Below are 14,002 nucleotides of genomic sequence, written 5' to 3'. Positions count from 1 at the left end.
AAGTGCCAGCCAGGAGTCAGGAGGACCCGAGTTCGGTTCCAGCCTCAGACACCCACACAAAAAAACTAGCCGTGTAACCTTGGGCAAGTTACTTAACCCCAATTGCCCTCCAAAAGGAAAAAAAAAAATGAGGCCTTTATTAAAGGCCTCCTTTAAAGATTATTTCCCACCATTCTGCTTTCCTTCTACTCTTGGTTGCATTGGTTTTGTTTGTACAAAATCTTTTAAATTTAGTATAATCAAGATTATCTATTTTATGTTTTATAATGCTTTCCATCTCTTGTTTGATCATAAGTCAGTAACTCACATAACTTCTCCTTTAAGAATTTGGATCCTCTATCACTTGGTGCATATATGTTTAGAATTGATATTACTTCATTGTCTATGGTGCCTTTTAGCAAAATGTAGTTTCCTTCCTTGTCTCTTTTCATTATGTCTGTTTTTGCTTTTGCTTTGTCTGAGATCAGGATCACTGCCGTTGCTTTTTTTTACTTCAGCTGACACATCATGGATTCTGCTTGAGCCACACTTACCTTTACTCTCTGTGTGTCTCTGCTTCAAGTGTGCTTCTTGTAAGCGACACATTGTAGCATTCTGGTTTTTAATCGGCTCTGCTGTCCATTTCTGTTTTATAGGAGAATTCATGCCATTCACATTCACAGGTATGGTTACTAACTGTGTTTCGCTCCATCTCATTTGTCCTCTCTCTCCTTTCACCCTTTCCCTCTTTGACAGTGTTTTGCTTCTGGGTACTTCCTCCCCTGCACTCTTTTATGTCTACTCCTCCTCCTTTACTTAATCTCCTCCCTTTCTGCTTTTCTATTGAGTAAGATAGATTTCTGTATTCAGCTGATTATATGTATTATTCGCTCTTTGAGCCAATACTGATCAGAGTAAGGTTCAAGTGATGCCCATTTCCCACCCTTCCATCTTCCCCTCTGCTGTAATAGGCTTGTGGTGCCTCTTCATGTGAAGTAATTTACCCCATTCTACTTCTACCTTCCTTCTGCACGCATTGTATTCCTCTTTGTCATCCCTTGATTAATTTTTATGTCATTTCTCTCAAATTCACCTTATACTCACACCTTATATATATGTATATTCCTTATAACTATACTATTAGTGGTACCATTTTTAAGAATTAAAAGTATCATCTTCCCTTGTAGGTGTGTAAACAAATCAATAAAAAAATAATTCCTGCTCTCAAGGAGCTGTCATAATTACATGATTTTTAAAATTAATATGGTCTATTATATTTATAGTTTTCCTAATATCAAACTCACCTTACAGTCCTGGTATAAATCCAAACTGGTATATATGTCAAACTCACCTTACAGTCCTGGTATAAATCCAAACTGGTATATAATATTTTTGATATGTTTCTATAGCATCTTTGTTATTATTTTATTTTTAAATTTTTGCATCAATATTGATTCAGAGAATTAGTTGATCATTTTATTTACCTGCTTTTATTCTCCTTAGCTTAGGTATCAAGACCATATTTATATCATAGAAAGAATTTGGCAGGGTCCCTTTTCCTTATTTCCCCCCAGCAGTTTACATAGTATTGGAACTAACTGTTCTTTGAATGTTTCATAAAATTCATTAGTAAATCTACCTGGAATGTTTTTCCTTGGGAGTTAAATTATGGCTTGTTAATTTTTTTTTCTGAAATTGAATTATTAAAAATATCTTTCTCTGTTGATCTGGGAATTTTTTATTTTTGTAAATATTTATCCACATAACATACATACTCCATTGGGTATCTCATCCTACAGGAAAGTAGAAGGGAAGGGAATAGGAGGGGGGATGATAGAAGGGAGGGAAGATTGGGGAAGAGGGTAGTTAGAAGCAAACACTTTTGAAAAGGGACAAGGTCAAAGTAGAAAGTAGAGGGGGTGGGATAGGATAGAGGGAAATATAGTTAGTCTTTCACAATGTAATTACTATGGAAACGTTTTGCATAACTACACATGTACAACCTATATTGAATTGTATGTCCTCCCAGTGGGGGTGAGTGGCAGGGGGGAAGAAGGGAAAGAATCTGGAAATCAAAGTTTTAAAAACAAATGTAAAAAAAATTGTTTTTTACATGCAACTAGGAAATAAGATATACAGGCACTAGGGTATAGAAATCCAGCTTGCCCTACTAGAGAGTTGGGGGTGGGGTAGGGGAGAATATAAGAGAGAACAGATTGGGGGGTTTTCAGTAGGCTCTCTCTTGGGGGTGGGGGATAGGGGAAAGACAGGGAGAAAATTTGTAACTCAAAATATTATGGAAATGAATGTTGAAAACTAAAGATAAATTAATTAATCAAAAATAGTTATTCACTTAAGTTGTCAGTTTTATTGGCCTATAATTGGGCATTATAATTGTTAATAATTTCCTTTATTTCTTGTTTATTTGTTTAGAATTCTTTTTTCATTTTTGATACTGGTAGTTTGGTTTTATTCTTTTATATTAAATTAGTTGATTTATTTTATTGTTTTCCCCCCAAAAAAGCTCAGTTTTATTTAATTCAATTTATCCTTTTTTGCTTCTAATTTTATTAATCTCATCTTTGAAATTCAGAATTTTTATTTTAGTATTTAATTAGGGTTATTTGATTAATTAGTTTTCTAATTTTTAAGTTACATGCCCAGTTCATTCATCTATTCTTTCTTACTTTTGTTGACAAAAGTGTTTAGAGTTACAAATTTTCCCCTAGGGACTGCTTTGGCAGCATCCCTACAATTCTTTATGGTTATTATCTTTGGTGAAATTATCCACCATTTCTGTGACTTATTCTTTTGCCTAACAATTCTTTAGGATTAAGTCATTTTGTCTTCAATTTTTAAATATCTTTTCTTCAACAGTCCTGTACTGAATACAATTTTATTGTATTATGTTCAATAAAGTATGGGTGTATACATACGTGTGTGTATGTTTATATATATACACACATATATATTTTTCTCCCAAAGCAATTGGGGTGGCGACTTACCTAGGGCCACACAGCATTTAATATATTGTATTCATTTGTTTGTAAGGATGTTATGCCCCAGTATGTGATTAATTTTTGTAAAAATACTGTGCACAGCTGAGAAATATGTATACTCCTATTTATTCCCACTCAGAATTCAACAGAGATCTATCATATATTACTTTTATAAAATTCTATTCAGGTCCTTAACCTGTTTCTCTTCATGAGTGGTTAGATTTGTCTAGATCTGAAATCATCTCCCACTCCCCTCCCCCCACTACTTTAGTTTTACTGTCAGTTTTGAACTCATATCTTCTTGACTCCAGGCCCAAGCACTCTTATCTGCTGTACCACCTAGCTATCTGCTTGAGTGATTTATACTTACAAAAAATTCACATATGTTATCATCTGACTTTCATTGTAGCTCTATGAAGTAGATAGGGTAGGTCTTATTATAACCACTCTATAAGATTGGGAAATTGAACCTTACAGTGGTTAAGTGACTTGCACAAACTAGTGAGTGATAAAGTCAGCTTTTCTGATTCCACTTTCAATGCTTTTTCCATTACATCACACTACTTCTCTCTTCCCCCTCCCCCATTCTTATTCCTCACCAACACTGAATTGAAATAGAACCATATAGTTCATCTTGGGCTCTCCATACCTCCCAAGATGACAATTAATTATTTGTTTCTTGATCCTAATCTGTGGTAATATTTTTAGTCTGTGCTGATGTGGTAATCAAAACTAACTAGAAAAATCCCTCTCGCTTTCTCTTACATCCTTTCCACTTCCTTCCCAGATGACCAGTGTGATAATTATCTTTGCTACCTAAATTCAAAGTTGTGAGGGATCTCAGATCAGGAAGGACAAGTAACTTCATAGGAGGCTTCTACGGAGGGGGCTATCTGGAGAGAGGCCTCCTTCATGGTGACTCTCAAACTGCATCTCTGTTTTTCACCAGTGGGAAGAATGACCCCTCTTCTAGCTATGGAAAGAAATTGGGGCCAATTTTTACAGTTCATAAGGATGCAGAGCCCAGTATTATGCAGGAATCTAAGGGCAGGATTGCATTCTACAGTTGACTAGTAGATATAAACAGGGGACATGGGCATAAATTATTTTTTCATGCCTTTAAGTCAGCATAACTGTTCAGTGTATTTGGCCCTGTTTCCATGTTCTTCTTTCAAATGTCATGTTGTTTATTGGTTTTCAAGAAACATGTGATTATGTGGACTGCTGTTTAAAATCCCATCTTAGTATATTTCTAAAGTTCAAGTAAGTTTTCCTCATTTACCAAAGGAGGAAGGAGCATAGCCAGGGACATGTTGAAGAATTTTAAGCACACCCAGAAAGATACAGTTGTGTGAAAGAACCTTGGGTAGAAATCCAAGTTTCTTAATGTAAATTTATTTTTCTTGCTCTCTTAATGGCCTGGAGTCACTAAGGATATTTTGTTTTATGTTTTTTTTTCATTTTTTGCCACATATTTAGTTTTCCTAGATCATATCTCTGACCACTTCCTTATCAAAATAGCCTTCAGTTTTGCACATTTGAAAAAGCAACCTCATGACATGCTTGACTTACGACATAATTTTCTTCAGCCCCAGCATGTATCACAATTTGACTGCCTATGAGAAATGTGTCCAGACAAAAAGATGGTCACTGGACTCATCTGTAAACTTTGAGATTTAGAAATGTCATCTATCAGTCAGTTTGCTTATTCCCAAATATGTGTTTCCTCTGATTTATAGAGAAGTATAGTGAATGCATAATGTACATGCCTGATCTTTTCAGATTTATTGCTAAATATCTTTCATTTAACTGATCTCTATTCAAATTAGCAGTGGCATGTGTATGTCTGTGTTCATATTCTAGTGGATAGTACCACTAAAGAGCAAGCTAAAAATGTGCAGATATCAGGTTGTCTCATGGAGTTATCAGCATCTATTTATTTGGTCCATTAGAATTTTCAGGTAATTTGTTGCTAAGGCAAGGTTTTATACATATTGTGCAATGCTGTTAATTTCATTTCCAATTCTTTCTTCTATAGTTCTCATTTCTTTTTCATTTTTTCCCCTCAAGAACTCTAATTTCATTGACAAAACATTTTTAACTCTTTTTAAAAACTCTTGCATTATCTCTTCCAACACTTCTGGTTGAATTGGTGCCCAAGCTTTGAGGCTTTGTTTATAGATGTTTTGGAGTCATTCTCTTATTTGGATGCAATACCTGTTGAGTTCTCTTGCAACAAGAGCTGATTTGTCTTTCAGGTCTACTGGATTTTATGTTGTCTATAAGTTTACACACATTCCATGTGCCAGTGGTGAGCAGAATTGTCTTTGCAGACGTTTTTATACATTTTTTTGTGTTTTGACCACAGAGTGGGATTCCCTGCCTGACACAGTAATCAGGCCAGGATTGAGTAAACAGACAATTTTTAGGGCACCCTTTCTAGCCCCTTCCCCACACCAGTAGGTGAACAGTGGAATCTTTAAAAGTCTGCTCAGACATTCAGGGGCTTGCTGAATCCCACTGCTGCTTCCAATGAAAAATGACCCTATGGCCTGGGTCTCCTGCATGCAGGATTGTAACTACAGCTCCCAGTATATCCACATCTGCTGTTTTGTCACTTGCCTGTCACCACAGGACTTTGAAATTGGTAAATGGTATGGGTGATGTCTTTTGATTTGTGCATAAATTAGATTTGAGTGAGGCAGAGTTATACAAAGTCATTGACCTCACTCTTTCCTCTAGAGTCATCATAGTCTAGTGGCAGGACAGAATCAAGATGACTGGTGATGGCTCAAAGTGCAGTGTTCCTTGGCATCTTCAATGTCTAACCAAGCTCTGAGTGCTCCACAGCACCTGCTTGAAGATGTTCATCTGCCTGAGAGCCAATGTGGCTTCAGAAAGGGCCGAGGAACAGTCGATATAGTGTTTGCTGCCCAAGAACTCCAGGACAAATGCCAGGAGCAGAACAGAGGTCTGTACACAATGTTTGGAGATCTGACCAAGGCCTTTGATACTATCATTCGTGAGGATTTATGGAAAATTATTTCAAAATTTGGTTGCCAGGAGAAGTTCATCAGCATTGTATCTCAATTTCATGATGGCATGCTTGTCCCGGTTCTGGATGATGTTGCCCTTGTGCTTTCGCAGCCAGCAAGGAAGTGAAACAAGACTATTTGGGAAACAAGTGAAACAAAAGCTCCCATGCTTTTTAGCATGATGTTTTCAGCCATGTTGTCAAATGCTTTTAGTGGGGATGAACATGGCATCAAGGTCAGCTACTACACTGATGGTAAATCCTTCAACTTGAAAAGGCTATAAGTCAAAATCAAAGTGGAGGGGAGTGTTGGTGCATGATTTTCTATTTGCAGATGATTGTGCACTCAGTGTAGCCTCTGAAGCTGAGATGCAACAAAGTATGGGTCAATTTTCTGCTGCTTGTGCTCATTTTGGCCCAACGGCTAACACCAAGACAATGTGGGTAGTCTGTCAACCACCACCACACCATCCATACGTGGAACCATGGGTTACAGCAAATGGAGAAGTTTTGAATGCTGTGGATAAGTTCACTTACCTTGGTAGTGTACTTTCCAGGAATATACACATTGATAAGGAGGTTGATGTATGCATTGTCAGAGCTAGCTCAGTGTTTGGGAGGCTCTGAAGGAAAGTGTGGGAGAGAACAGGTATTAGATTGATTATCAGACTGAAGGTCTACAAAAGCCACTGTGCTGACCTCATTGTTGTAAACCTGTGAGACCTGGACAGTATACCAGCACCATGCCAGGAAACTGAATCTCTTCCATTTGAATTACCTGAGGAAGATTCTGAAAATCATCTGGCAGGATAAGATACAAGACACTGAGGTCCTTACTTGAACTAAACTGCCAAGCATTCAAACTCTTCTTCAGAGAGTGCAACTCCAGTGGGCTGGTTATGTTGTTCAAAGGCAAAATGTATGCTTGCCAAAAAGATTTTTTATGGAGAACTCACACAGGGCAAGTGTTTACATAGTGGTCAGAAGAAGTGATACAAAGACTCTCTCAAGGTCTCTCTGAAGAATTTTGGGATTGATTGTGTGACATGGGAGACAATAGCACAGGACTACTCAGTATGGCGTGCCCTCATCAGAGAAGGTGCTGTGCTCTATGAGCAAAGTAGAATTGAAACAGCTCAAAGGAAACGCAGGATGTGCAAATTTAGAGAATCCGCCCCAAATGCTCACACGGACTATTTTGTGCCCGACCTGTGGTAGAGCATTGGGAGCTCATATTGGTCTGATCAGCCACAGTCTGACACACTGAAACTTGGCTCTAGCATAGCGATGTCATTTTGGTACTCTTCAAGAATGAAGGAAGAACAACAGCCAACCAAGCAATTATAAACAGAGTTAAAGTAGAAATTGTTCTTTGACATCTATATGGGATGAGAAAGGATGAGAGTTATAATTCACTACTACCACTATAAGGTTGAGTCTACATTGTCAAAATTATCTGGTTACTTAACTTTCTAATGAAAGAAAAAGCATTTGTCAAACTCCTAAGATATGCCAAGCATTGCACTAAACTCTGGAGATACAAAGAAGGGGAAAAAAGGAGCCAGTCTCTGCTCTCAAGGAATTTCTATTCTAATTGAAGAAGACAGCACATATAGGAGGACTCATTGGCAGACTGGATGGAAAGGTTCTAAGGGTTCTTGTTCAGGGCAGGTGGCAAGACCAGTCTTCAGGGTTCCAATAGCAGGTCAAAAGGCAATGTCTTGGGATCTTACCAGAAGACTTGTAATTAGTGATTCCCTTCATGTAAAAGTATATGTTAGTGTGGGGAGGGGCGGCATGATGGCTGGAAAGATTTGGTCCACCACCATTGGGATAGAGTAATGGTCCTGATAGAGTGGGACCCTGAGTGTCCTCCCAAAGTGGTAGAGATGGATAATCAGAGTTCACCAAGAAGGGGAAGGGAGAAAGGAAATTGACCGTGAGGTTGAAGTCAGTGGCTCTCTGCAGTGGGCCTCTAACCCTTAGATGGGACCTGAACAACAGATGTGGGATTGTAGTGCATAAAGGGAATTGTGCATTTTAGTACCTGCTCCTACTGAGCTCACTAGTGCTCACTAGATAGGATCTCTTCACATTCTTTTAGTGATCCACACTGGATGAAAGAGCACTAATCTGAGAATCAGGAGACTTGGGTTATGTTCCCAATGGAGTCACTCATTAGCTATGCAACATTGAGTGAGTCATTTCAGTTCTATTGGTTTCAGTTTTCTCAATGGCAAGGAAAAGTCTTGCATTAGGGCTCATAGGTTTGGAGCTAAAAGGGACATTAGAGACTGTCCTCATTTTACAGATGGGAAAAATGAGTCCCAGGGAGGTCAGGCCACTTATTCCAAGTCTCATAAGAAGGGACAAAGCTGGCATTTGAACCTAGGTCCTTAGAACAAAACCTGTGTTCTTTACCTTGTACCATTCTGCCTCTACTATCCATGTAGCCAAACAATTGATTAATCAGCCAGTATTTAAGTGCCTGTTATACGTCAGGCACTGAGCTACATACTGTTCTGGTTCCAATAGTAACAGTCTATGATTCCATTTACATGTGCAGATTTTTCTATAAAATTATATACACACACATATATATATATATATGTAGTTATTTCAGGTGAATATGCACTAGAATAGGGGTTCTTAACCTGGGGTCTGTGAACTTAGAAAAATTTCTTTTGACAGTTGTATTTCAAGATAATTAATTTCCATCCAGCATTTGGTCTGAGTTCAAATATAACTTCAGACACTTAGAATCCATGTGAGCCTGGTCAAGTCACTTAACCTCTGTTTGCCTCAGTTACTGCCCCTGTAAACTGAGGATTATAATAGCACCTGCCTCCTAGGGTTGTTATGAAGATTAAATGAGCTAAGAATTGTAAAGCACTGAGTGCATAGTAAGTGATCTGTGTTAGCTATTATTATCTTATGCATTTAAACACATTATTCTGAGAAGGGATCCCTAGGTCTCAGTGGACTGCCAAGAGGGGTCCATGGTTAAAAACTGCACTAGAACCAAACAAATCCATATTCCCTTAGACCAAATTCCACTGGGCACATGTAGGTGGGTACTCATCTGCCAATCCATCAGTACTTTGAATGGGCAGCCTCAGCAGGTAATGGACTTCCCTGCACTCTGAGTTCTTTAGTAGAAGCTGGTTGACTGCTTGTTGGATATGTGACTCCTATCAAACTCTGAGATCTGGTCATTCTAAGTATTCACATTCTGAGATCTGGTGTCAATCCATTTGAAAGGCCACTTGTGGCTTTAATATAAATGGCCCTAGATTACTTTTTTTGGAGGGCAGTTGGGGTTCAGTGACTTGCCCAAAGTCACATGGCTAGTAAGCATGTTAAGTATCTGAGGTTGGATTTGAACTCATGTCCTCCTGACTTCAGGGCCGGTACTCTATTCACTGCGCCACCTAGCCACTCCTAATGGCACTAGATTCTATCATTACATTTCCTACTGAGTATTCTGTAGATGAAAGATGACTTGGTCATTTGTTTTCCTGATGATGTATAAGCTCAGATCCTTTGTCCTTATACCAGTAAACAATGAGCTGGGCCCAGAACTAAGTGGAGAAAGGAAGTAGGCTGAATTGCATTTGGGAAATTGTGCTAAAAGTTCCAATGATTCGAAGCTGCTCCCTTCCACCAAACACCATCTCTTTCACACCAATATGCCTCATGAGAGGCAGTGTGACATAGGGGATAGCAAGCTGCCTCATAGTCAGAAGGACGTGGGCTGCAGTCCTTCATTGACACATGCTGATATTGTAACTCAGAGCAAGTCAGTGGACCTTTCAGTGCCCCAAGTGACCCTCTGAGACCACAGCATGCAGAACAAGTTCCTGTCTCTATTAGTAGAGGGGATTTTTTCATCAGGGTTCCCTATAGCAACATAATCACAAATCTAACCCAGAATGCACCTGGTCATACTATATGGGTATAGATTATAGAACACTATGATCTCAGAAGAATCAAAATTACAGATGCCCCAAAGGTCTGTGGAAAGACATATAATAGCTATAAATAAGCTATAGAATATTAATAAGGAAAGAATTCTCATATGTGAGAGGTAGCAGAAATGCTATCATCAAGGACACATATGACCAGAAAAGGAGATTAGATGGTCATGTAGGGACAACAGTTAGCATTCATATAGCACATTACACATTTCATCTTATTTGTTCTTTGCAACAACATTGTGAAGTACGTGCCATGGTTATCCTTGTTTTACATCAGAGGAAACTGAGGCACAGAGAGGTTAAGGAATTTATCTAGAGCCACACAACTAGCAAATGTCAGAGGAAAAAAGGTTTGAACTCAGTTCTTCCTGGCTTCAAATCCGTTATCTATCTACCACACTACTTAGCTGCCTTAATGAGTTTGAGAGGTAAAAGATAGGCTACATGAGTTTATCTGTGACATACTGAAGAAGGAGAAGTCCTCAGTCATTCAGTCAATAAACATTAAGTGCCTACTTTTTTCCAGGGACAGATAAACACTGGAAATGCAAATACAAAGTAAACAGACAAACAAATAAATACAGTCCCTGTCCTCAAGGAGGAATTGGAGGCAGGAGGATAGGAAGGAGAGAGAGGAAGGTATTTGTCCTAGGGTGTGATGGAGAAGTCCATAGGAGTAGAGCTGGGTAGGGAATGAAGAGATGGCTGACCTGAGTGCCCTCTTAAATGAAGTGTATCCTTTAAATCCTCCTTGGAGATTTTGTATAAGGGTGTGTTCAATAGAAGTTGAGAAAGGATGAATGGGTTGTGATCTGGATTGATGTTGGTAGTGCCCACATTAATAAAATAGCAGGTGTTCCTAAAGTGTATTCAAATTTATATAGAACCAGTATTATTTATTGGAGAGAGCTATAAAGTGGCAATCTTTTTCCTCATCATTTATTCTATCCTGTAATTTGTAAAGAGTTTGTGGCCATGTAAAATTGGGCTTCCTAAAGAAATCAGAAACTTTCAGATTTGGGGTTCAAGTTCAAGTCACAGACTGGCAGGTTTGTTATTTCCTATGAGGGACTCAAAAGGAAGTAGGCACAGAGCATATGCCCCTTCTCTAAAGGAAATTAATGCTTCCCAATAAATTCTTTTCTAGTGAAGGAAGCCCTTCCCCCCGGATGGAGCTGCTGCATAACATTGATCCTGGCTTTGTAGACATATCGCCATGTGAGTACACACTAATTAATTAATGAATCATTAGGAGGCTGGTTTGGCTGCTTCCCATGTTGCAAGGCTGAAGTCCATCTCCTTTTTCACGTGAATAGGAACTAAGGCAAACTCTTCCCTCTTGCGATTTTCTTAGTGGTCTCATTTTAAGGGTCACTAAAAATTCTTGCCAAGGATTAATACAGTTGGCACGCTCTACTTCCCAATCCTCCAAAGCACCCAGATGGAAAGAGTCACGTCTTTGGAGCTGCTGTGAGATAATCACATGCCTCAAGTGCCAAGGTAGTGAGACATACCTCCATTCCAGATGCACAGTTGCTATCTTCATATTGCACATGGATTCCTATGACATTCAGCCCAATTTTCTGCACTGCCCATATCAAACAGTCAGAATAATGGCAACACACACACACACACACACACACACACACAGAGCTCTAGAGCTGGAAGGGACCTTGAAGGTCATCTAGTCCATCCACTTTCATTTTACAGACAGTTTAGCTGAGGCCCAGAGGGAGATTAAGTGGCTTGCCCACATTCCTGCAGATAGTAACAAATGCTGGAATTGGAACCCAGGGCCTTAGATTGCAGATTGAGCATGCTTTCCATTGTACCACAATGCCTCCTTCAAAGCTGGAAGACCATTTAAGGTAGTTAGTCAGTAAGTCAACAAGAATTTATTCAGCATTTACTGTGGACCTGGTATTGTGCTGAGGTCTGGGAATACAAAAAGAGGCAAAAAAGCCCCTGCCTTCAAGGACCTCTCATTCTGATGGGAGAGACAATGTGCAAATAACTATGGACTAAATTCATATAGTGTAAATGGAAGGTTGTTGTTTGTTGTTGGGCAGCAAGGTGGCACAGTGTTAGGCCTGGAGTCAGGAAGACCTGAGTTCAAGTGTGACCTCAGACACTTATAAGCTGTGTGACCTGGGCAAGTCACTGAACCATGTTTGCCTCGGTTTCCTCATCTACAAAATGAACTGGAGAAGAAAATGGCAAATCACTTCAGTATCTCTGCCAAGAAAACCCCAAATGGGATCACAAAGAATCAGACATGTCTGAAACAACTGATCAACAAAAGATCCCTTCCAGGTCTAAACGGAACATAGTCTCATAGGGAAGGCACAGGTATGGGGCAGAAGTGGGGTGGCAGATTGGGAAAGGCCTGCAGAAGGGATTTGAGCTGAGTGTTAAAGGTAGCCAACGAACCTCAGAGGCAGAGATGAGGAAAGAAAGCATTCCAAACATGGAGGGTCAGCCAGTGCAAATAAATGGAGAAAGAAGACTGCATGATGTGTGCAAGGAACAAATATGCCAATATAGCTTGGAGAATGCACAGAGGGGAGTCAAGTATAATAGAACTGCATAGATCAGAGGGCTTCAGGTTGTGAAGGATTTTAAATGCAAAGCAGAGGATTTTATATTTAATCCTGGACGTAACAGGAAGTAACTGGAGTTTATTGAATGGTAGGGAGTGACATGGTCAGACATATGCATTAGAAAAATCACTTGGATAGCAGAGTGATTAAACTGGGAAGAGATTTAAGACAAGGAAACCCACCAAAAGCATATTGCAGTAGTACAAGTGAAGGTGATGAAGGCAGGACTATATCAGCTGAGAAAAGGAGACACCTTCCTGAGAGATGTTTTGAAAGTAAGTTTTTTTTTAAGTTGTCAAAAGATCTGTTATATGGGATGAAAGTAAGTGAGGAGTCTGGAAGAACATCAAGATTGTGAACTGAGAAGATTGAAAGGGTGGTGGTGCCCTCCACAGTAACAGGAAAGTTGCAAAGAATGGAAGAATTTATAAGAAAAGATGAGTTCTCTTTGGGACATAGCGAGTTTAAGCTACTGATGGAACATCTTAATTGAAGGTGTCTAAGAGGCTGTAGGAGATGGGGGACTAGAGCTGAGGAGAAAGATTAGGGCTATTTATATAGATCTGGGAATCATCTGCAGAGAAAGGATTGTTGACCCCATGGGAGATGATGAGATCACCAAGCAAGATATTCAGTTGTAGTTCTATTTCAGTAATATACAATGCTCTAGTGGTCTACAGGGGTTAATGCCCTGTATTAAGTGCCTGTCATGGAATTCTTTAGGCCATAGGGAGCCCAAGGTTCCATTTACAACACCCCCAACTAAAATTTCCTTTTGAAAATATTGCCAGTATACATAACACAATTTTATGCAATATATATCCTTAAATATTGCCTGGGAATCTAGTGGTAGCTTTTGATTTAAAAAATTATATACATGTTTCTCAGTCAAATCCAACTCTTTGTGACTCTGTGAATCATAACATGCCAATTCTGTCTATGGGATTGTCTTAGCAAAGATACTAGAGTGGTTTGCTATTTCTTTCTCCACTGGAGTAAGGCAAATTCAAGTGACTTGCCCAGGGTCACACAACTAGAAAATGTTTGAGCTCACATCTTCTTGACTACTGGCCCAGTGCTCTATCCATTGAGCAACATATATGTGTGTATACATATACACACATATGTATACATATACATATGTATATATGTATACACACTAATTTTTTTTCCTTTAGAAACGCAATCACAAAAATTGTATGTGTGTGTATATACACACACACATACAAGTTTTTGTTTTGTTTTGATCAAAGACTACCACTAAATTTTGTATAATGTAAATATCCTTTTACCTAATGCATGGTTTCTTTCTCATATCATAGACAAAACCTTACAGTTGAAACTCCTCAATTCTAATTAGTTCTAAGAATTAGGGTACCATCCTTATTTTCATATGTGTGTTAAGAAGGATGG

At 39.0% G+C, this 14,002-nt stretch overlaps 1 protein-coding gene across 3 annotated transcripts in view; it reads left to right on the top strand.

Moving 5' to 3' along the window:
• The window catches only part of ARSB (arylsulfatase B), a 305,283-nt gene that overhangs the window by 140,441 nt on the left and 150,840 nt on the right, over positions 1 to 14,002 (top strand). For all 3 annotated transcript variants that reach the window (XM_069096303.1, XM_069096304.1, XM_069096302.1), the window contains exon 6: positions 11,137 to 11,207. In XM_069096303.1, the coding sequence (XP_068952404.1) occupies positions 11,137 to 11,207 (71 nt within the window). The remainder of the gene's footprint in view (positions 1 to 11,136; positions 11,208 to 14,002) is intronic.

Source organism: Petaurus breviceps, unplaced genomic scaffold (assembly GCF_028583685.1).
Source record: "Petaurus breviceps papuanus isolate PSGF00001 unplaced genomic scaffold, PetGlider_PUasm1.0 229, whole genome shotgun sequence".
In the NCBI taxonomy this organism is placed as follows: Eukaryota; Metazoa; Chordata; class Mammalia; order Diprotodontia; family Petauridae; genus Petaurus; species Petaurus breviceps.
Note: the sequence above shows the minus strand (reverse complement) of the source record. Positions and strands in the feature narration are given on the sequence as shown.